This window comes from Sphaerodactylus townsendi, linkage group LG07, assembly GCF_021028975.2.
Source record: "Sphaerodactylus townsendi isolate TG3544 linkage group LG07, MPM_Stown_v2.3, whole genome shotgun sequence".
NCBI classification, from domain to species: Eukaryota; Metazoa; Chordata; class Lepidosauria; order Squamata; family Sphaerodactylidae; genus Sphaerodactylus; species Sphaerodactylus townsendi.
The window spans coordinates 63,887,229-63,911,700 of NC_059431.1; the positions used below are offsets into that span (position 1 = coordinate 63,887,229).

The 24,472-nt window shown below is 40.3% G+C and overlaps 1 protein-coding gene across 4 annotated transcripts in view; it reads left to right on the plus strand.

Moving 5' to 3' along the window:
* Positions 1-24,472, plus strand: part of CDC42SE2 (CDC42 small effector 2) — a 75,484-nt gene that overhangs the window by 46,582 nt on the left and 4,430 nt on the right. For all 4 annotated transcript variants that reach the window (XM_048502861.1, XM_048502858.1, XM_048502859.1 and 1 more), the window contains 2 exons: positions 8,487-8,790; positions 23,919-24,020. In XM_048502861.1, coding sequence (XP_048358818.1) covers positions 8,737-8,790; positions 23,919-24,020 — 156 coding nt within the window. In that variant the 5' untranslated portion in view covers positions 8,487-8,736. The remainder of the gene's footprint in view (positions 1-8,486; positions 8,791-23,918; positions 24,021-24,472) is intronic.

Sequence of the window (24,472 nt, forward strand, 5' to 3'; positions counted from 1 at the left end):
AACCAGCATGTCAGAAAAATTTCCTTGACAAATATACACTGTCCCCCCTCTGGCGCTCCCTGTCCCTGCACTACAACACATCTCTTCTTTTGTTGTTTCCCCAGAATAAGAAATGTATCCTGCACTTCAGGTTTACACTTCTTAAGATACTGGTTTTATGCCTTTTGAAAGCAACCTGAGACATCAACAGTCTTCTTTCCACCACCTCTCTCTGCTAGCTTCAACAGCTACATTTCTGAATATTTATCTACTGCCAAAGAGACAGAAACATAGCCTGTTAAAAGGGGATGGCAGTCACTTGCTACAAGTTCTCAATTACTGTTATGGAACAGAATTTCAACTAGGCAGACACTACTTTGAATTTCTAGTTATTAAAGGCTTAGAACTTCTGTCAGAGAAAAACTGATGAGACTGTGAAGAGGTTATGGAGATTTTTTGTAGGCACAAATACCGTAATCAAATTTTCAGCAAGGTTGTGTGGCAAGCAGAGAACAAGGAGGAGAGTTTTAAATAACTTGCAGGCAGAGCTGTTCCAAAAGGGGCACTTTCAAACCTAACCTCATGACCTTGATATTCAGTTGCTGGGTGGTTTTGTCTGAGAAACAAACTTTCAGTTTGATTTTAATCTGTCTGCTTGCAATAGGCTCTCTAGTCAAATAAGAACAAGCAATCTTTTACAATTGGGGTGTTCCTAGGAAGGAACATTGCCTTACAAAAGGCTTCCTAGAGCTTCCTCCTATAATATAACTACTGTTATATTAATAATCACAAGGGGGGAATAATCACAAGTTATATAACTACTGTTAAATTAATAATCACAAGGGGGAAAATGCTCCACAAAATTAAATAGACCTTGGATTGCCTGACCTAACTATCTGTCTTTTTATTGGGAGCTTGTTCTCCCTCATTTTATCCTCACAACAAATCTGTAAGGTAAGTTAGGCCGAAAGAAATCTCTGGTCTAAAAGTTGTCGGAGAGCTTCATGTAAGGCTGCCAACTCTGGTTTAGGAAATTCCTGAAAATTGGGGGGTGGAACCTGGGGAAGACAGAGTTTGGTGAGGGAAAGCACATCAGCAGAGTATAATGCCACACAGTTGTCATCACTCCCTTTCCAAAACAGCATTATCTCAAAGAGAATTGATCTCTGTTAGCTTGAGATAGCTGTAATTCTAGGAACCCTCCATGCCCCACCTGAACATTGGCAACCCTAGCTTCATGGCAGTGTAGAGATTTGAATCCAGATGCTCCAGATCCTAGTCTGGAAACCTAGTACTACACTGGCTCCAGTGGTGCAATTGAGGAACAGTTTCATATTTTGCTAAAAGGTTAGTAACCATAGATTTAGTGACTAAAATGCTGCCTGATTAAGGAGAACTTAGCTTGAACCTAGCTTGAGCCAAGAGGAAAGATATCAATGTTTTAATAAATAATTGAATTCAGAAATTGAAATAGAAACATTAGAAACCTGTATAAAGGTCCAATAGCACCCCATGTACCTGTATAGTTTGAATAACTTCCAAAAAGTATAACCAAATAAGGATAGAAACAATTAAATTAAAGGACATTGCTCTTTATGATTGCCTTTAACTCTTGATTATACATGTGTAGGAGTGAAACATTGGTCCAAACCCACACAGCATCTTAACATGGAATCTCTGTTAACTGTGCTAGCAGCCCGTCTGATATTAGTGAGATGATTTATCATGGATCATAAAATGAGCCATACCAAAAGCCTGTAACACTTGTGCTTTGTGGTGATATGTGAAATTCTAACTTGCACTGATCTCATTTGGTCATAAAGTCCTTTTCTAACTAAGCATTTAACTAAAGAATTACACAATATCTTGAGGAAAATCTTGTGTAAACTTTGTAATGATAATGTTATTTATTATAGAAAGGAAGTAGAATAACATTGCATAAATCTAAGGAAAATAAAGGATTAATTCTACATGTTCCTTGCCTTGGGTGGAATTACTAATCCAGGTGTCTCTCTCCCACATGCTTTGTTCTTTGTTGTGCTCTTTGTATGTTTATCTGGTCAAACATATGCTCTGCACTCCTTATTTCCCAGGGTTTTGAACAGTCTTAAACACTTGTTCTGTTGCTTGCAAAACTGCTCCAAACCTCAGAAGAAGTTAGCTTTGTGATGCTCACAAGGTCTGTCCAATCAGCACCATGGATGATCCCTTGGGCTGCTAACCAAACAAAAAACAAAAAAAACAGGAATCCCCTGACCTTGAATCAGGGTAAAAAATATTGACTACATTGGAGTCAGTACTGAAATTGTATTTATTTACATACCATGAAAATTCATTTCTACCAGTAGAAGCTAAAGCTAAATTCGAAAGCGGGGGTGTTGAACTAATTTGTTATGAAGCAATGAATTTCCCAGATATGACATAAATTGTGACTTGGTTGGATCAGGTCCTGAGTGGGGGTGGCAAGCCTGCAGTGGGCTCACCAGCCCAGATTGGCACTGAGGGGAGGGGCTATGTCAGCTGGCAAGCCTACGGAAGGTGGTTGGTGATGGGAGGGGGATGGCTGGCTGGCTCAGCTGGTGAGCCCAAAGCAGCCTTGCCAGCCCTCATCATCACTGAGGGAGGTGATAAGCTTGGAGGGATGGTTTTCTCAGCTGGTGAGCCCACAACAGCTTCACCAGCCCAGATTGGTGCAGGGGGGTAGTTGGCATTGTGGGGTACCTGGCCAGAGCCGGGGTAGGGTGGCTGGCTGGAGTAAACTGGCTAGGCCACAATGAGCTCACTCATTTGGAGTGGCGGGGATCAGGTTTTTGCTGTATTTCCCTTCCATCTCAAAATCATAAGGCCTAAATATACTTTGGAATACAGAGTTGAATAGCAAGGAGGACATACTGAAGATACAATTGCAATCCAATTGAACATTAACTTCCCATTAAATGTATTATCTGAGTTATATAATTTTTAAGAAATTTGTTTTCTCCATGAATTATGCAGTCTCTAGTTGAACTTTACATAGACCTAGACCAGTGGTGGCGAACCTTTGGCACTCCAGATGTTATGGACTACAATTCCCATCAGCCCCTACAATTGACCATGCTGGCAGGGGCTGATGGGAATTGTAGTCCATAACATCTGGAGTGCCAAAGGTTCGCCACCACGGACCTAGACAGTTGTGGTACATTTAAAAAAAACACCCTTGCATTTATTGTTCTGCCATCTTGTTTCTTCCAAAACTTTGTCATCCCTCTCCTCTCTCCTATACTAGGAGCAGCTAGCACTTCAGTTGTCTAAAATCTGGAGTTATCAAGGTGGTACTTCCTACATATAAGTTTCTTAGTACCTTAGATTTCAAAAACAATAAAAGTTAATTTTTAACAATTCAAATATTCTGTACTGTCACATGATTCCCTTTCTTGGAGTCTTGTAATAACTATATGTCTTATCTAACTTTATTGCATTCCATACAATTAGGCTATTCTTTATAGTAGTATTTATACTGCTTTAGAAAAAAGTTGTTATGCTTGACTGGGAGGCAAAGGTGAATCTAGGCAAACTGGAGCCCCGGGACAAAACCAGAGCTGGCACCCTCCCCCACCATGACCAAACAATGATTTTTTTGCACCAGCTCACAAAACACCTCCTACCCCCAGCAAAACAAACATGGCTCTCTCCCCAACAACTCTCTTTCTTAATTTTGTTCTCACACCAACCCTATGAGGTAGGTTGTTAGCCTGAGAAACAACTCCAAGCCAGTGCAAGTGGATATTAAGCATGTAAATCTCTCACAAATCACCCCCAGCAAAACATTTACCAAACAAATGTCAGCATCCAGTGGCGTACCTAGGCGAACTGGAGCCTTGGGCAAAACCTGAGTTGAGGCCCCCCCCCCATGGGCGGCCACCCTCTCCCACCATGACCAAACAATGACTTTTTCCACCAGATAGTTTCAAAGTCACCATCACATTATAGAACATGCTCCAACTCACAAATCTGAATATTGTTAAATGTAGCTATGCCATTAGTATAGTATAGAAATAGTTTCGGTGCCATCTTCAAAATCAAGTTTTCAAAAATATTTCATTACTGATACATACACTGCTATGGAAAAAAAACAACGCTTTTATGGAAGTTAAATTCCAGTCCTCTAAATTGGGAGAAACAGCATCACTTTCAATGTTATTTAAACTTAGACCTTAGATTTCTCCTTCTTTTTTAAGATGAATTTAAAAGGAGAATCTGGGCTCCCTAGTATAAACAAGTGATGCTGGAATCCACCTCCAAACAGCATCACTTTCAATGGTATTTAAACTAAGGAGCCTAGATTCCTCCTTTTAAATCCACCTTGTAGCGGAGAATCTGGGGGTCCTACTGCTTCTACTTTGTTCCTTTGCCCTCTGGGTAATGGTGCATCAGAGCCTGCACATTGAGGGGCCTACGCCCCCCTCTTGGGTGGTGGGTTGAAACTGGAGGCCTGGACGCCTTTTGTCGGTAACGCGAACTATTAGCCAGCTGTTTTTATGTAATTTTAAGATGATTCTATTTATTTGAGCCTCTATGGCCAGGATTGTATTGGATCTGCTCCTGTTTTATGTCTATATTATATTGTTCTTCATCACTTCCGATTCTCTGTGGGATCTGAAGTATAGAAATTGAAACACAACAAACAAACAAATAAACAAATAGCTTTCAAAAGCAGGGGATGCTCAAGGATTATCACTTCTACCGTTTAAATGGAGGAACCTCAGATTCTCCTTTGGGTAAATCCATGCTGAAGGAAGGAGGATGACAAATACAACAAATAAATAACCTTTAATAGGCAATTAGAGAATAAAAGAAAGAAAAACAAGTACTGGCAGGAAGGGGGTGGATTTAAAAGGAAAATCTGGGGAAGTTTAGGGGTGCCTGCTGTCAGGCATGCATTGATTAAGATAAGAAGTACCAAAATTCCCTCGCTATATCTTTATGAGGTGCCTACTGATGATAATTATCTAGATTTGGTGAAGTTTGAGTGCTCAGGGGGTCCAAAGTTATGGACTCCCTGTAAGGTGTAGCCCTATCTCCTATTAGCTCCTATTGAAGTAAATGGGGGATGTAGTACTCCCTTTGGGAGTCCAGCAACTTTGGACTCCCTTTAAACCAAACTCCTCACCAAACCTGTGGAGTATCATCATCAGGAGAGTCTCCCAAAAAAATCTCTGAAATTTTGGTGCTGCTAGCCTAATATCTGCGCCCTCTGCAGGCCAAAAACTGAAAAAATAATTGAAAAATAAGGAAAAAACTCCACCAAATGAACCTGCAGTCTTTGCTCTATTGGTAAAAATTCTGGGCAACTTCCCATTTTGCCCAAATGTGGGAGGAAAACGCCTCAGTCAGCATCATCTTTCACAAAACACTCCTGCGTGAAATTCAATTCTAAATAGCATCACTTTTACTGGTGTTTAAAACCTGAGAGCTCAAGTAGATTCTTATTCTAAACGCACTCTAAAGGGAGAATCTGGGGACTCCTCGGAAGAAAAAAAAATTGAAAGTGCTATGCTGTTTGGGGGTAATCCTCCCCCCCCAAAAGCATCACTTTCTAGGCTTGGAGATTCAGGATGAAATGGAATACCTGGGGATTTGGACAGAATCTTGGCTTAATTTGGGTGTTATCTTCGGACAAAAATTGTCTGAATATGTCCTGCCCAAATATGAACAAATCCAAATGCAAGGTATTTGGACATTTTTGGGTATTTTGGTGTTTTTCGGCCTGCAGGGGGTGCATTTTTAAAGCTAGCAGTACCAAACTTACAAGATGTCACCCGGAGACTGTCCTGATGATAAAGGGGGTGCCCCCATCCCCCATTGTTTCAAATGGAAGTTAACAGGAGATAAGCAATGCATTTGATGAGTTCCATAACCTGTGTCTCTAAACTAAACTCCTTACTACAACTTTGGGTGGTATAATTAATCAGGACAGTCTCTGAGTGATACCCTGAAATTTTGATGCTGCTAGCTTTAAAAATGCGCCCCCCTTTAGGCCAAAATGCAAAAAACACTAAAAAATGGAAAAAAACACAAACAACCCTGAAATTTTGGCACCCCCCCCCCACGTGACCAAATGGGGGGTGTCCGGGGACATGGGGTACCCCTTGTCCCCAGACAAATACACCACTTCTGGGAGGTATTGAGTCCTGAAGATGGAGGCAAATATAGGCTTCCCATGTTTCATGGGAATTGCAGTTGGTCCCAAGCAAACGTCCCTCTGGACTCGAAACAAAAAGGTGCTAGCCACAGATTTATTAGATTGGTTCTCTGTGTTCTGAAAATATGAACAGTGCTATAGGCTTTCTTTACCACCCACTGTCAATAGAATAGACTTGAGGAAAGAAAAGAGGCATAATCTATTCCAGTTATTGTACCATAAATTATCCACACAATCGAAAATAGGAGGCTGATCAAAAAGTTTACATTCTCAACTCTTCCCTTCCCTGGGAAGATATCTTCCACTTCCTTCACTTCTCCCCTAATTCATGTGGTAAAGAAATTTTTTCCATGCCCGTGTTTCTTTGCTCAAAATATGTGTATCCCATGTTTCTGTGGGGAGGCATCATTTTTTTCATTGGATATAGATGCTATAAAAATCGTCTTACTTCATGGGCACACAATACAGAGGAGCAGTGCAGATGATTGCCCATAATGCATACCTCATTTGAAGAGTGAAAGAAGAATAAAAATATATAATGTTACTAATAATAGTCTGTAACCTCTGTATGGAAGAACCTCTCTTCTTGAGAATTCTTAAATTAGAATAATAAGCCGATTATGCATGGAGAGGTTCATGCAAGTTCAAAGAGAATTGGCCAGGGAATCTTTGTTTCAGTGCATGTTCAGAATTATTATCCACTGCTCTGTTTGCAGCAGGGCAGGCATTACCCATCAGCTGACTTTTTGCTTGCATCGGGGGGGGGGGGCATTTTTCAAGGGTTCTCTATCGCACATGTGTGCTATAATTTTTAATATGATCTTTAATTTTTGTCTTTAATCTTATCAATAGATCTATTTATCAGTCTATTGGCGAGCTATTAAAGAAAAGTCTTAATTACAGCATCTGTACCCTTTGCCCAAACACTGATGGTCTTTTATGGTGGGAAGTAAGAGGAAAGCAGTGGTTGCATGCAAACTGCAAAACCACAGAGACAGACTAAACTGTTGTTTTCTAAGCTTCCCAGGTTCACAATCATCTGTCTCCCAATGTGCTGTAAACCCAAGTATCAAGATGGGTTTTTCCCAGTGTTGTCTGGTATTACTGATTGCTTGCTTGATTTTTACATTTTTTAAGTGTTAGTATCAATTTATCAATCTATCAATGTGGTTATTTATTATTTTTAAATTTTAAAGATCTAGAGATAGGAAAGTATAGGGAGGCTATAGGCAACAGAAATGATATGGCAGGGCAAAGAAGTAGAAAATAGATGGCAACAGGGAGGTGGGTGAGGCAGAAGCATGCAAAGCAGTGTGAGGGATGGGGGATAAAACTAAGTGGGCTGGTCATGGATTGGGGGAGGGGTCTGGGGCAAATCTGTTCTGCTCTGGCAGCAAAGCAAAATTAAAATTGTGCTATAAGTGGATTTGCTTGCTGCAGAGAGAGTGGAAAGTGAAAGCGTGGCTGGAGGAAATACATCCATACAAAAAATCTTGCCACAGTGGACATTCACATCCACCATGCAGCAAATATCTTGTGCATAATCGGCCATAATGTTATATAAATGTCACAAATGGGTCCTAACTTTGCATTCGAGTGTTCCGTATCTGCCTGTCTTTGTAATATAACTTGCCCTTGGTTTACAAGTGAAGACAGGTAGCACGAAGACCATGCTGCACTGCCCTTTCACAGTTTCAGGTTAGACATGAACTCTTTAGTTTCATGAAAGAGTATTGAGTGTCAGTTTTTATGCTGCAGGAGCTTAAAACCTTTTAAGGTAATGAAATGAACTTCAGGCATCCCCCCCCCCCCTAAAAAGTGTGACTTAAAACAGCAACAAACTATTCTGGTAGCACACAAGCTTCAAAAGTACAGAGCTCGCTTGTTTGCCGCTTCGTTTACTGAAATGAAGGTTTAGGTTGCTTAACAGACTTGGAACATGAAGTATACAGACAGCAGTTATGTGGAGTGTGCACACTGCAGGAGTGATTACATTAAGAAATGAGACCAACTTTTAAAGTATTTTGTACCAAGCATTTTATGTTGTGTTTCCATGTAGTTTTCATATAGAATGTCTTCTTACAAGCTCATGGAAAAAGTGAGCAGGAGTGAAGAAATCAGACCACTGTGTGCTGAGATTTTTTTCCTTGCTGACTTTACTGTTCAAAAAAGGAACTTTTCATTTTCAAGTCTTCTGTAAATAATAGTGTAGAACGTAGATTGTTGTGTACATGGAGTTGCTCCTTGGGAACTCCTTTAAATTACGACTTTTAGCAACAGGATTGTAATCAGTCTGACACAGATCTTTTTTCTTTTCTTTTTCCAGGTTACTTCATGCAATACAAGAACTGAGGGAAAACATCTAATTTTTATGATGCTGTGGACAATATCCTGAATCAGGACTATTACTTTTACACACATCTTTTGTGTCGTGAAAGGGAAAACATAACAGAAGAAGCTCTGATTTATTGACTGTGAGACCACGGTGCATTGATTTAAGTGCTTGGAAGTGCAACTGTTGCACAGATTTGGAGCTTTGTGTCTTGCTCCCTGCATTGCACTTTGAACTGTTAACCATGAGTGAGTTCTGGTTGTGTTTCAACTGCTGTATTGCAGAACAGCCTCAGCCTGTAAGTATGAATCTTTATTTTGTTCTCTAGTCAATTAATAGTGTCATCTTGGCCCCTGGGCTGGTGTCCCCCCTTTTCTCATCTATAAGATCTTATAAAATCAAGGTGAGAGCTGGGGCTGAGATGTGGGGAAAATGTTAAATCACCATCAGGGTAATTATTGAGAATGTTTGAACTGTTAATGTATTAATATTGTTTTAAGACTGTGTTTTAAGTATGTATGCCAGCAGCCCTGAACCCGGTTCTGGCCGGGAAGGGTGGGGTTCTAAATTGAATAAATAATAATAAAAATTTTAATATTTAGTATATTCAGCAAAAAAAATTTTTCCCCTTCACATGAGTTATTAAATTTTGTGTATTAACTTAAAGAAACTAAAAATGGTCACACTACTCATCCCAGTGCAATCCTGGATGTTATAGACCACTGATACTGGTTATACATAAAACCACTCTAGTGTTGTGGAACTTGATACATTCTGGGTAGTCAGTTTTCCAGTATGACCGCAAGTGGTGTGTGGCCTCGAGATTTACAGAAACACATAGAAGTACAATGAAACATCTTTTAATTTGTAGTGAATTTTCTTTTTGGGAAAAAAACCCTACTAAATTATATGTACCAATAAATATATTTTATATGTTATCCCATCCTTTATCTAAAGAATTCAGTATGATATACCAGTTTCTTCTCCCTCTTGCCTCTTGCAGAAATTCTGTAGGATACGTAAGGGGAACATCACCCAGTAACTACTTACTTAACTTCTTACACATTGGGAAAAAAAGCAAAAGCAAAAATAGGACCAAAACTACAATATAATTGCAAAGTGAATGGTAGAAAGTATGGTGATACATCTCAATAGCTAGATTTTAGGAAACTTCCTACATTGCTATGATTGTCAAATAATGTGATTTTGGTTATTCTAACAAAAGGAAATGCTCTAAAACAGTGCCCTATATCCAACTATGCATGCATGGGAAGTGAATGTTTTTCTGAAGCTGTGGCAATCATTTTGTGGCCAGGTCCATTTTATGTGGCAACCATTTAATGGCAGCCATTTTGTTGCTGTGCCCATCATGCCATGCCAGAGTTCCAAATTTGCCATCAGCCTGAATTATCAACCCACTTTGGTTATATTTTAATTATTAATATTACAAATTTGTGGGTATTTGGCTAACAAAAGTCAGGTTCGGGGTGGTTATCAACAGATAAAATGAAATACGGTTAAAATAGAATACATTCTTAGAGTATATAAATTTTTAAAATTCCAATCTTCACTAAGATTGATTATTGTAGATATAATAATAAAGTTGATATAAAGTGGTTTTGATTTAATAATATCTGCAGATTCATATGTATGTGTGTACGCGCACATACATATATGAGATTTTGTAGAAAATGTAAAATGTGTTGGACACTTTCAAGCTTAAATGTGGTCAACAAACTGAATAAAATATATATCTTTCATCATTCTGTGTTGTGGAATGAGATTTCACCCAAGATGTTTTTCCTTTCTAAGTTGTCTTGAAGTCAACTTTTTGCCCCCTACACAAATGAAAGACATTTATTTGGGTGAAGAGGAAGAGTTTCATGTTGTAATTACTGACACACATCCTGTCATGGAGCTGTAATATTTCATCATGTTGGTTGATCTCTCTACAAATATTTCCTGTGTTGATTTTCAGAGGCTCAGCAAATTACAATAGTCACACACATACATCCTTTCATTTCTTACTTTCTAATAGTCTGTTGTTTATGAGGAAGTATTACTTAAACTACTGGATTTCTTTACAAACTGCTGTGTTTCTTGGAATGTATTTTTAGTGTAGTTTTCATTAGCATGAACTTGTTTTTTAAGAACAATAGTTGTAGACTTTTGCATTTGTTCCTCGAGGTAAGACTTGAGTGACATCTATAGTTCAGGATCAACAAGTGTTTGCATAAACACAGATTTTCAAGTTGGTCATTATATTTCCCCAGTGGTGAGATGAAAAAGCCAACCTGTTCTGTACTAGCCTTCTGTCTGGTAAATAAGTTAGGAAAATACTGGACAGAACTCCAGTATTCTGGAGCTTCCAGTCAGCAATAGCTCAGGCTGGCGATAGTTCGGATGCCCCCAACTTCCCCATCCCAGCCACTGTTACTGGCCATGGAGAATGTGGCTGCTCAGGTTGAGAGGGGGAGTTGATTCTGATGGCTGCTCCTGCCTTCCCTCATTCCACCCCTGCTTAGCAGCTACCAGCAATCCATCCTTTGTCTGCAAGACAGGGTGCCACTGCTTTTGCGTGTCAAGGAAGCAGTACATGCATCAGGTGCTCCTCCTTTTCATCACTCTCAAGTTCATCAGCAGCTACCATTGTATTACCCTTCAGCTTCTTGAGCTGTAAAACAGGATTTGGATTTTCTTCCCCATTTTTCAGTAATTATTGGCCTGTTCATTCTCACAGTCCCTCCTTCCATAGCCACATTCCTTCTCTGTTCTGAAAGCTGGTTCAATGACATACATGGATTTCTGAAGGAGTGAATGTTGCTCAGGTTTTACCACAGAATTTCCAATGATTCCTAGGGCTACCCAATACTATTTCTGGGGCTGCTTTTTCCCCAGAAGTGATGTAGCAGCATGCAGGATACTGACTTCTTAAAATTATTTTTCTTCCACTGTCAAAGGGAAAGGCAGTGGGTAAGTATGACTGCCAACAGGAGGCCTGGCAGCCCTGCTTAATGCCCTGATACAAGTTGCAGGGCCCCATTCAGACAGCCCTTTGTGCTACATAATATCCCCGTTATAGCTTCTTGTAGTGACGAGAGATTGTAGAAAACTGTGCTGAAGCAAAAAATAGGAGTTTGTAGTACCTCAAAATCGAACAAACATTTATTCCAGCATAAGCTTTTATGGACTAGAATCAACTTCTTCAGATATTATGAGTGGGTCCTTACTTAAGAATGTACCAAAGAAATCAGTAAACTTTGAATTTGGAGCTAATGGGCCTGAAATACAAACTCCTATATTGGAAATATCCAGGATTCCCCACCCCCCAAAAAAATCTGGTCCAGTAGACCCAAATCTAGATTTTACCCCTCCCCCATCTCTCTCTGCCATCATTTACCTGGAATCCAGTGGTCCAGCACTAGTGGTGGCTGCCTCTGAATCCCCAATACAGCCCAGAGGTGGGGTGGTGGTGCTCAGCAGTGGCCTGGCCAACTGTTAGATAAATGAGGGGGAAAGAATGAGAGAGGGGACCCCCCCCCCAGGCTTTTTTTTTAATGGCAGAGGGGCTAAAGTGGTCCAAATCATTCTGGAAAAAAATGGCATGATTCAGGATTCACTTTTTAGCTCCCTTGAAACTAGGTTTTCTTGAAATTGTCAGAATTATAGGACATAAATACATTTGGCTGGGGTGGGAGAGGGAGGAGACACATTATATTTAACATTTCAAGAACTTCCTGTCCAGCTGTTTCATACTGGAGTCTTCCTGGAGTTATTTGCTGAAAGTTATTTAGTTGAAACATTGTGACTTACAGATTAATTGTATGTCTCAGAGCAGGTTCTTATATTTGTTTCTTATTGTGATTTTTATGTCAGATTTGTGTCCATTTATTCTCCTGTACAGGGACTGATCTATTTCTATGTAGATAGCAGAAGGTTATTGTTAACACACAATGGCATATATATTGAAGGATGAACAAGTGAATCAGTCCAAGATGGTATAGTAATAGTTGATGTTCTTATGTCCAGTAATAGTACTGTATTGCCTGAGTATATATGAGATCTTGGTTTGTTGTTGAAACTAATCCTTGTGTTTAGGTTTCTGATATGTGGTCCATTGTTTATAAGAATCTATCTTAGATTAGCAGGCTGTCTGTAAAATAGAAAAGGCCAAATTGATGAAACTTGGAATGGACCCCAGACTCCTCATGTTAATAATGTCACTGCACAAAAACCCCACCTGTCAAATTAGAATCAATCCTTTAGGCCACTTAACCCCCAACATCATTGTCTCCCAGGAAGTCAAGCAAGGTTGTGTGTTAGCCTCTGTTCTGTTTAATCTCTTCCTCAATGATCCTGCCCCGGCCCTGAATAGCATAAATTCTCATTGTCCTCATTTGGATAATGTTCCGGTCCCAATCCTTCTATATGCCGATGATGCGGTTCTGCTGTCCCACTCAAAGATCAGTCTCAAGAATACACTCCTCTAATGTAACAACTACATAGCTAATCGGCTTTCAATCAATCTATCAAAATCCAAGGTGATGGTTTTCTCAAATGCTCATAGTCCTATGACTTGGTCTATTCAGGGCTCAATTATTGAGCAAGTTAGATCCTTCAAATACTTAGGGGTTGTCTTCCAACATAAGACTGGCTGGGCTAAACACAGAGACAAGGCCCTGAAGGGTAGCAAATATGCCTCTGCTGCTGTTCTGAAGTTTTTTACCCTTAAAGGTGGCAGATTCATCCCAGCGGCCTTGAAAGTATTCAACACGAAAATGGTTCAACATCTAATGTATGGGGTTCCTATATGGATCCACACATGGAAATTCAAGCTTGAACAGTTGCAGTCCAGCTTCCTATATAAAATATTTAAAGTTCCACCCTATGCAGTCTTTTGCCTTGAGGCAGGACAGCACCTTCTGGAAACCAGGGTATCGGTCGCCACTTTCAAATTTTGGGTGTGCCTCTGTTTCCATTCCAACTCCCATAGCTTGGTCCAACTAGTGATGCATGAACTTCAGATCTCTGACTGGTGGCTACTAATCAAGGCTAAGATCTCCTCATTGGACCTTGCTTGGAACTCTTTGCTCATGCTCACTGCCAATGAGGTTTATTTTCAACTAAATTTGAACAGGAATATCAATATATTTTGAGCAAGGCACAGAGTTCCTGTTCACCCTTGTACTTTGGGATTATTCCCCAAAAGCTCTGTGTTGCCCATTATCTGAACCAACTTCCTAGCCATAAACTCAGATGGGCATTCTCAAGAGCAAGATGCAATTCCTTTCCATCGTCTTTACTTCAGGGCTAGTTCTTAAACATCCCTCAGCATGTTCGACACTGTTCTTTCTGCCCAACTTACTCTGACTCCCTTGAACACATCTTGCTCTCCTGCCCAGCTTTATAACAGCTTTAGGCCGGACTTCTCTGCCTTAACCTTGGTTGGATTCTCAGTTGGATTCTTGGATCTTCCTATCAATGCAAAGATGATTTTCATGCTCAACAATCCTGAGGCTGAAATAACAGAAATCGTAGCCAAATTTTTGCTGCATGTTTTGAATTAGGTTCCCTTGGCTGCTGACCATATTACTTCTACTGTTCTCTACTGGATTTACTCTCCCTGTGTTGTATATTTCTAATAAATGTCTATGAATCTGAATAGAAAAGGCTTGTTTCCCAAGTGTAAGAGAAGTATTATTATTCAGGATGAGCTGTAGTTTCCTGATAATGCATTAAACTGATTGGAGTAGAAAGCTGTAGGTGAGAGCAGTGGTGTTCTATTGTAACAGCTGTATCATGTAATATGTACCAGCTTGGCTTTGTTTGTTTCTTTTTTAACTTCATTGGATGGATATTGTAATTGCAAGCATGCCTTCAGATGTATATCCCTGTCCAAGAAATTGTAAAAAATGTAGTTATAATGTAGTTTTTGGCTGTAGGTAATAGGTTGTGTGGGGGCCTCAAGGTGATAGCAGGAAATAGGTGTATATGTATAGCAATTGGTTGGTTGTGGTGTTCATCATGAAGTTGTAAAATTGGGTCCAGAAAATGAACATTATGTACATATTGGTCCAGGCTCATATTGATGTGGTGCAGATTATGAAATCTGGCTCAAGAATTCAGTAGTATTCTGCAAGTGAGTAGGGTCATTAATGATACAAGGCCTGAGGATAGAGTCCATCTAGCCCAGGGGTAGGGAACCTTTAACACTCAAAGAGTCATTTGGACCCGTTTTCCATGGGAAAAGAAAACACTTGTAGCCGCAAATAATTTTTGACATTTAAAATAAAGATAACACTGTATATATTGGGTTTTTTAAACCTTTTACTCCACTCATTCTGAGAAGCGCATGCATGTGCCCGCCCTGCTGCCTGCAGGGCGGGCAAGGGTCATAGACCAGTGGCAGCACTTTGCCAGCCCGGCCGGGGCGCTCCCGCCCTACTCGAACGGGGTGGGCAAGAGGGGAAGCCCGCGGCACTGCCCAGCCAGCCACGGGCAATTGATGCGCCTGCCCTGCTGCCTGCAGGGCGGTCAAGGATGAAGCTGTGTGGCTGGAGCCTCTTGCCGGCCACCAGAGCCGCCAGCCATACCTCCAATGTCGGAGGCGAGGCGAGAGAAACCCAGATGGCGCGGCCCAGCCGTCCGCAGGCAATTGGTGTGCCTGCCCTGCTGCCTGCAGGGCGGGCAAGGATGAAGCCGGCGGCGCGGTCTCACCATCCGCTGGGAAAGTGCCCGCCCTGCCCCAACGGGGCGGGCAAGAGGGGAAGCCTGCAGCGCGGCCCAGCCGTCTGCGGGCAGTTGGTGCGCCCGCCCTGCTGCCTGCAGGGCAGGCAAGGATGAAGCCGGCGGCTCAGCTTGTGGAGCTGCAGTACAAGGGCAGAAGAGCCGCATGCGGCTCTCGAGCTGCAGGTTCCCTACCCCTGATCTAGCCAGATACTCCTGTAGTAATTATGCTTGAAACAATTAGATATCCTGTGTCGCCAGCCTTGTGTATTTTACATAGAAGGTTCCTCATGTGTGTCCATATAGATTTGTTCCTGAACATGTTTTTGTTACCTTAGAGAAGGGGATTCAAAAATAGAAAATGGTGTACAATATTTTTTTTAAAAAAATAGACTCTGTCTTATTAACTGAACATTTTGAAGACAGTTTTGTATGACTTTTATATAATGAAGGAATGATTTCCTCCCTTCTGCCTTCTAGTCCAAATATGTTTTTTGAAAGATCTGTTATTTTCAGTAATAATCTGACAAGTGTTCCTGTTTAAGAAGGCCTGAAATTACTAGTTCCATCATGTGATGAGTAACTCAACATAATATAAAGGTATAATGTATAAACAATTTGGAGACTGCATATTTTAAATGTTCTCTTGACTGAGCAAGTGAAATAGAAAGAAACTTTATGACCTTTATGGCCCAGCACGGCAGATTCAATGTGGGATGCCTTCACTTCCAAAATATATGAGTTGGTCCAAAATCAACCTCATCTTACCAAACCAAAAAAAAATAATCCTCATTTTACCAAACCAAAAAAAAAAATCCTCTGAAAATAAAAGGTTAGATTTAAGTTTAACAATTTTACACTTTGGGGAGAGGATATTCTGGCAACTCTTCTTTACTGAACCGTTCGGTCCATGACTTTGCTCCAGCAAAATTTTCATCTTCCATTATTGCCTTTCTTATTGCACCTTGACCTTCGCCTCTTCTTTTTCTAGTACAGGTTTGTTTCTTAGTAACCCATTTATGCTTTTGTGGGGTGGGGGGGTTGCAATTTTGTTCAGTTAGTGAGATAGGCTAAGTGATATGCAGTTATTTTGGGCCTTTTCGTAATCTCTTTTAACAACATTAATTTAAAAGTGTAGAATTTATGGGGTGGATCATGGGGTAAAAAAGGATAGTTTCCTAGTCTTCGTGGCTAAAGAGTTATGCTTCCTTAGCAGTGCCATAAAATAGTTTTGTTGAAGGCTGTAAAACCCTTTCACACAATCTGCCTAATAACTTTTATTAGGACAAACCAAATGACACATGTAGGGTTGCCAGGTCTCTTGCTGTGATGGGAGATCTGCTACCAGCCACAATTCTTGTCATCTGGGAGGAGAAAAATAATGTAAAAATTGGTATCAGTGTAACAGCATTACATCACTTCCAGGCAAAATCCATAATTGTTGTCACATTGCAAAGAACTCTATGGTTTCATCATAGATTTCACGTGATTCCTATATTTTTCCCCCCTCAGAAGTGTTTATCATTGTCATGCTGACTATGCTCCCATGCCCCCAACCTGCTTCCCCAAGACTCCTGGTGGTTGCCAGCCACTGACAGGAAATCCTAGAAACATCCTAGTCGTTTTTTAGTTTATCTGTACTCTATCACTCACTCACTAGCCTTGATAGACATTGATACCAATAAATATTTAAAAATTAAAAGAATAACAATAAAAGAATAAAATCACAGCTGACTGCATAATTTCCATAAGAAAACTCACTGCTGAATGAGAAAAAAACAGAATCTTGGTTATCTAAAAGCAATAACAATCTAGACAGATCTATTAGCTCTGTTTGAAACAGGGGAGTAAGATCCCAAAAGCTAGCTCTAATTTCTGTAAACCTAGAGCAGTGTAGCAATTGATGGGCTAAGGTCCTGATTTTCCCTACATTACAGGAGCATAATCTATGGGACTTTTCTAATTTATTGAACCTCCCTTGGAGAAGGGCAGAAGGAAAAATGTTAAATCTTGCAAGTGTGAGACCTCATCTCAAACCTGGGTTAGTTAAAAAGTACGGATGGTGAACCATCTGTCCCTGATCAAATGAGATTGAGAAATGTAAGGGTGAACAGGTTTTCATAGCTGCTGTGTATAAATTAGAAAATTCCAGTAATCAGCCCTTAAAGAGTTTAAAGGCTTCTGAACAGGATAAAGAACACAGTTGAATCAATAGGGAGTCCGATAGACTCAATTTTCTTTTCAATTAGGAGAATCCAGGAATTGGCTGGAGTATCCAAAAGTAGTAATTGGACCAGAGAATGGTCAGATTGTAAGTAATGGATACGCAGCAAAATCTAAAAGCTCTGATCCAAGCCTTTGATTCAAAAGAAATTTGGCCAAGCTCCAGACAAAGGGCAGCAAAGGGGACACAATGAGGAAGTCTATGATCTTGTGGAAAAATTTAGATTGAAGAGAATTCAGAGAATGATTAACAGCTTGAATTCAAATTGGATTCAATCCATATAAGAGTTGGGATTCAATTTTTGCATTAAAGACTTTTAGAGCTGCGGGTATGAAGGAGTGACCTCTGCTAAAAAAAAAAAAGAATGATTGCAGAAGTGCTACTGGAAGACCTTGTTATTGCTGCCTTTCTATGGGGCACCCATGAGAGATTGTAAGAGAACAGGAGACCAAGGTACTTAAAACAGTTCACCTGTCCAATTGGGGTGTTGTTTATTTTCCATTTATACTTCCTTGGGTGTCTGGCAAAGACCAGTACCTTGGTTTTCCCATAGTTGATAGTCAGTTTGGTAGAATGATAGTGGTCCGCACATTACTTGAACAATCTTCTAAGGCCAACTCCAGAACAAGAGAGAACCATGTAATCTGCATATAGTAGAATTAGAACATGTGTTGAAGCCAATTTGGGGGTGTGGCTGTTAACTGCAGAGAGGGCTGAATGGAGGTCATTAAGATAAAAATGAAAAAGAGTCGGTGCAAGAACGCAGCCCTGTTTGGCCCCTTTGAAAGTGGAGATGGAATCCGTCATAAGGCCTTCAGGGGAGTATTTGATACGACAACTGGTTCCTGTGTGTAGTTGTCTTATTAGGTAGAAAAGTCTGTTATCAATACCTAGGGCAGCAAGCATAGTCCATAGTAAAGCTCTTGAAACGGTGTCAAAAGCCGCTTTTAAATCAATGAAAGCGGCATAGAGTTTACTGTTTGGGCTACCCAAGTATTTGCTGGCTAAATGGTATAAAACCAGGGTGTGATCAAGCGTTGATTTCCCTTTTGTAAAACCAACTTGTTCAGCTCCCAAAAATACAAGAATGTATTGCTCAAGTTTGAAGCTTCCCTAGTAGCAGCTTGCCGTGGAGTTTCCCAATAACCAACAGAAGACTAATAGGGCAAAAATTCACCGAGTCGGTAGGATCACTCTTTTTATAAATGGGAACCACCACTGCAGTCAACCAGGAATTGTTGATTTGTGTGACTAGCGAGGCCAAAAGGTGAACTCACCAATCTATATGTGACTTTAAGATCTCTGGAATAATGAGATCAGGGCCAGAGGCTTTCCCTCCCTTGAACGCTTTGATTAGTATCGACTCCTCTTGAGTTGTAACTGGGGGCCAACTGGGGAGATCAGTAACAGAAGGCAAAGAAATCACATTATTATTCATGACTTCCTGAAATAGGTTATGAAAAAAATCAAACCAGGTATCAGGGGAAATACTGAGCAGAGGAGTTGGTAATATCAGGAAATAAAAAAGTTGTTAATGGCTCATGGAAATTCCTAAAGTCTTTAAACACATTATTAACATTTTCTGTTCAAAGAAGTGAGTGAAAAGCTCCAATTTTGGCACTTATTGAGGCAAAATTAGCAAGTAGTAATTTGAAGGTTCTGGACATTTAAAAAGCCTCTTTCGCAAGGAGTTCTGAGAGAGGGACCACACTTCAGGAGTCTCTGGATCAATCCCACACATCACTGGATTTTTATCAGCTGTTAAGGGAGCTTCTTCTGGTAGTGCTGGTGGAAAATCAGGCTCATTCTCACACTCTGGGAGATGAGTCAGGGAGCAGTCCAGGGCAGTATATCTATTGGTAAGTTTGAGGTCGTCCGGAAAAGAAGCTGAGTGCTGAGAGTTAACAAAGGAATCAGTTCTAGTTTGTTTACAGTTTTTTTTACTTAGTGCTAAATTATAACTGGAGTCTGGTTTCCTTGCCTTCCTGGTCTTCATTGCAATGAGTAAGATGAGGAGAGTTAAATGTTGGTATAATTAGTACTTAAGGAGCTCAGAAGATTTACAGCTCACTTGAATTTTCAACATTCCAGCCTTCAAATTATCTTAGCAACTAGTAGCTTCACTCAATTGAGCTAAAATTGCCAGAGAGAGGGAAATTTAAAGGGATGAAAGATAATAAAGGCAAGACAATAAAAACAAGGATGAGTTCACAGTAACTGCATCTCAATCTGTCGTCGCCATCCATGTAAGGTGTCTGTACTCTTTCTCACACTGATGTTTCAATTGCTGGCTACAGCTGTAGAAACGGAAGAAATCCCTTTTAAATGAAAAAAAATCATTTCAGCACATTTGCATCAACCACAGGACTTTAAAGTTTAAATCCCCCCCCTTTTTTTGACTCCATTATAGCCTATAAAGAATATTTCTGGGGTTCTGGTTTCTTTAAGGTAGAAGCACCAAATTTGCAACATAGCTGCTGCTGACTCTCCTCAGAAGAAGCCCCAAGTTTGGCAAATATTGGGTAAGGGGGTTGAATTTTATAATGCCCTATTTTTCCTCCATTGTGTGCTGATTGAATCCAGCTGGGGTCATGAAGCACACAACAGACTAGTGGACAACCAGCAGCTCAGGGGTCTAGATAGGGGAAAATGTAAGTCAGATAGTCCAGAGGCCAGGGCAGGTGGTATTCTTAGATGTAAGTCGGGCAATCCATAGGTCAATCATGAACTGAAGGCAGTGGCTAGCAAGGAGTCCAGGAATGCAGTGCCTCCAAGGAAGTGACACCTGTTGCACCCAAAGACGCCCTTGCCAAAGAGACCAGAATCCTGCAGAGACTTCATGTTATACTCAGTCCACCTTTGGTGCCGTTGTTTCCAGTTCACAGGGCCCTCTGCCGTATCAAGCTCCAATGGGGGCACTTCTCCTTTTATTATTTAACTCCTGTCCCTGCCTCCTCTGCACTATTGATTCTTTTTCCTGTGCCACATGTGAATTCTGCACAGCATATTTGTGAGTTGCAATCTTATAAATGAATTTGTGTTGCATTAATAAAAAGGGAAAACGAGTTCATTTATAACGATTGCAATTCATTATAAATATGCTGTGGGGGATGAGCCTCTGCTTGCACTAGCAGTTCATCTGGCTGTGAATTGTTTACCTTCTCGGCTGTTTCCAGGACTTCTGGCATTTGATTTATTTCTTCTGCTTCTGGCTCCTCTTCCACAGCCCCTCCTGCCCAGAAAATTGACTCATGACATATTGTTTCCAGTGGAGCATCCTCTCTGGAGGTCCATAAAATTGTCTCCTCTTTACCAAACTTGGGAAATCTCCTTAGGAGAGTCACCAGCATGTATGCTGAAAATATAGTGCCTTTACTGTAAAAAAAACAGCCACTAACCCCCCTCCCCACCACTCCAATCCCTGGAAAGGTTCCCCATGGCCATAATGGAGCTGATGTGAAACAGAATACTGAGATTTCAATTGATCCTGTCTAAAGCTCAAATATTATCTTCTCAAAATTCTGCTGTGGAAGCAGACTGACCTCAAGGATTTGTTGACTTCATAGTCCCTCGGAGCCCCTCGGGGATAGGGCAGTATAAAAATCTAATAAATAAATAAAAATAAATAAATAGTGGGGTTTTCCTTTTTACACCATTCTTTTGTTTTCTTGCTATTTTTTGTTTACACAGGTTACCCTTCTGCAAAGTGTCCCTAGCTGAGTTGATCTGCCATTTTGCTCACCTACCTGCCTCCCTGTTGCTTACATGCAACCTCCATTTGAATTGGTGTAATCAGAGACCTCGACATGTTAGCTGATCTGTAAAAAAGTATTTCTCCACAAGGGGATTCCATAATTTATTAGCTCATCACTCCTCACAGACTCTGTCTCTCACACACAATAAATACATACACTGTAATTGTATCCTGTGTGGGTGTGAAGTTTGTACTCAACAGCTTTAAAACAGGAACAACTTCAATGATCACCACATTGCCATAGTAACAGAAGTGTTCCATTTCAAAACTGGAGTGTTCTGTTTCTGTGGTCTGGAGCTACTATCAGAATTATTTTTTTCTTGGAAAAACAGGCCTTCAAAATAGGTCTTACCAAAGTAGTTTATAGAATGTTTATGTATGTTGATGAGTATTACTTAGTTTTTCTCATTATTTATTTATTTACTTCATTTATACTTTTCATTTCTCCCCAATGGGAACATCATTCTCCTTCCTTCCATTATATACTCACAGCAACCCTGTGAAATAGATTGAGCTATGAAACTATATGATTGGCCCAAAGTCACCCAACAAGCTTCCATGGCATGGAGTTAAAATTTGAACCTGGGTCTCTCAGATCCTAGCCTAGTGCTCTAATCACTACACCACATGACTCACTCCACTGTCCAGGAACTCAGAACAAATTTAAATATATTTGTAGTTTATATTTACATATGCAGTGGAAACAGAGGCTCAAGTATGTGATAGGGCTGGATTGTAAAGTACTCTAAGAAATTAATTGCATTGAAGTCAATGGGATTTGAAACAATGTACTTGTTTTTATTGTTTGAGCTATATTTTTCCCCTATAGGTTTAGTGCTTAATATTTGTTTTTAAAAGTTCAGCAATCCTGGCATACCTAGTAATCTAGGATAAAATATTGGGACTGTGAAAAAGCCAAGTCTTGTTGTGGGCTTCAGTTCATTCCAAACATATCTTGTTTTTATGAGCTGTGGCCCATGATGTATTCTCAGCTGCAGCTTTGATTTACAGTAATTCAACTGGGGCAGTGTTTGCAGAGCAGAAGTCATGCTGATGAGATGCATAAACTCCCACCCAGAACTTTAGGTGGTCTTGACCATCTTGTTACATACCATGTGTAGGAAGATGCTGACACTTTTAAAACATACAGCAGAGGAATTTTATAGGGCTAGCATTTATAGGGGTCAAGTAACCTTATCAGGACAACTGGGTAATACGTAATTTCACGTTTGTGTGACTCCAGTGTTAGACTCCCAACTGTTTCTTAAACAGCCTATATTCCGAGTATAGTCTGTTCTGTTTGGTTCATGTTGTTTGGGGCAGAATAGACAGGGTTTGCTCAACTTTGGATATTCCGATGCAGATGTCAGTCATGAGAAACAGAGCACAAGTAGTCTTTATTGGAATATATTCCAGCACTGACTCTAACACGGACATAAAATTAAGCTACAGGTTCCTCTGTAAGCAACAGGAGCTTAATGTCCCATTTGCTGAGGTCTCATAATACTTTAGGAAGAAGAAAAAAACCCTAGCTGTTCAGGCTGGTATGTTAAGTGGAAACTAGAGCTATAGCTGTTAAGACATGTTGGCAAGAATCTATCATTACATGTAGTGAAAGTATTGGAAAGTGCACACAACAACCTTTACTAGACATGTAGTTGCAACTTTCATAGGATTTGTGATACTTTCCTCTTTGAAGTGGTTGAAGGCTTCATTGTTTCTTTGGCAAATAAAACCTATTGACGAACCATGGGGAGTGCAGAATGACCACATCTCTGTTTGTAAACTAGATTATAAAACTAGGCCCTCTTCTGTGCCCCTGCCTAACCTGCCCTGCAGGTGTTAGTTAAGTACCATCAAGTTGTTTCTGACTTATGGCAACCCTATGAATTAATGACCTCCCACATGCCTTATCCTCTCTTCTTCCCCAGTAGCTGACTGAGTGTTATTCAACCTGGGAGTCCAGACTTTCAGCACGATATTTTTTTTCATTTTGGATTGTCTCATCATAGGGTTTTTAAGGTATGAGATGATCAAAATTGGTTTACCATTGCCTTCTTCTGCACAGTACTAGCCAAAGTTAAAAGTGTCACTTCCATTGTCTATGACAGACCCTCTGCCATCATCACCTACCACAACTGCTGTTGCACAATAGCTACTCTTCAAGGATTGCTCCACTCCATCATCATTGGAATTGTCTTGGGGGGGGGGGGGGGTCCACTGATGTGGCTGTTGATGCCTGAAAGGGAAGGATGCATCTTAGTCTGGTGTCTCAGGTGTAACTATAGTCCCTTAAATGACTCTTAATTGAGTCTACCTCCTTACGGTATTATTCTCAGCTTTGCTGGCACATACCAACACTCTCACCATGTTAAAATGTGCATCCAAGAGGGGGTATGTCTGGCATATCCATCTTTCATTCATATTTATATCCATTAAAATCCTTTTTAAAACTCCCAAGTTGTAGACAAGAAAGAGAGTCATTGTTACCACCACTGGCACCCTTGAATTCTTGCTTGTATTGGTGAATCTTGCTGATGTTGATAAATCAAGCATACTTATTCTTAAAAGGTTGCTTGGATAGCATAGGGATTGTATTTTATTTTTAACCAAGATGCTGAACTAAAATTAAGTAAGTTTTTGTATATATTTGAAAATAACATTTCCAGTGACTGTTTCATATTGATCCATATTTCACACTAACTCGTTTCTGTACTTTCAGAAAAGACGGCGGCGGATCGATCGAAGTATGATTGGGGAGCCAACAAATTTTGTTCACACAGCTCATGTAGGCTCAGGGGACCTCTTTAGCGGAATGAATTCGGTAAGTGTTCTTGTTAGGATTCCTGCAACATGTTATACGACATCCATGGATAAGGCTATATTCACATTAACAATACCGTCAAGCTAAAAAGCCATGACTACTGTGAATATACAGTAATATAAGTATTAATATTAAATAAATAAATATAACCTTTTTTAATTTCCAGAGAGCCTTCTCACACGTAGGGTTGTCCATATGTTAAACCTAGGGTTGCCAAATCTAGGTCAGGAAATTCCTAGATATTTGGGGGTAGGGTTTTGAGGAGAGGAGAGACTTAAGTCGAGTATGATTTCATAGAGCCCACCCTCCAAAGCAGCCATTTTCTCCAGGAGAACTGATCTCAGTAATCTGGTGTTCAGTTGTAATTCCAGGAGATCTCCATTCCCCTATCTGATATAGTTGGCAACAGTTTTAACAGCCCTTGCATATCTAGAGTGAGGAGAAGTTGACTG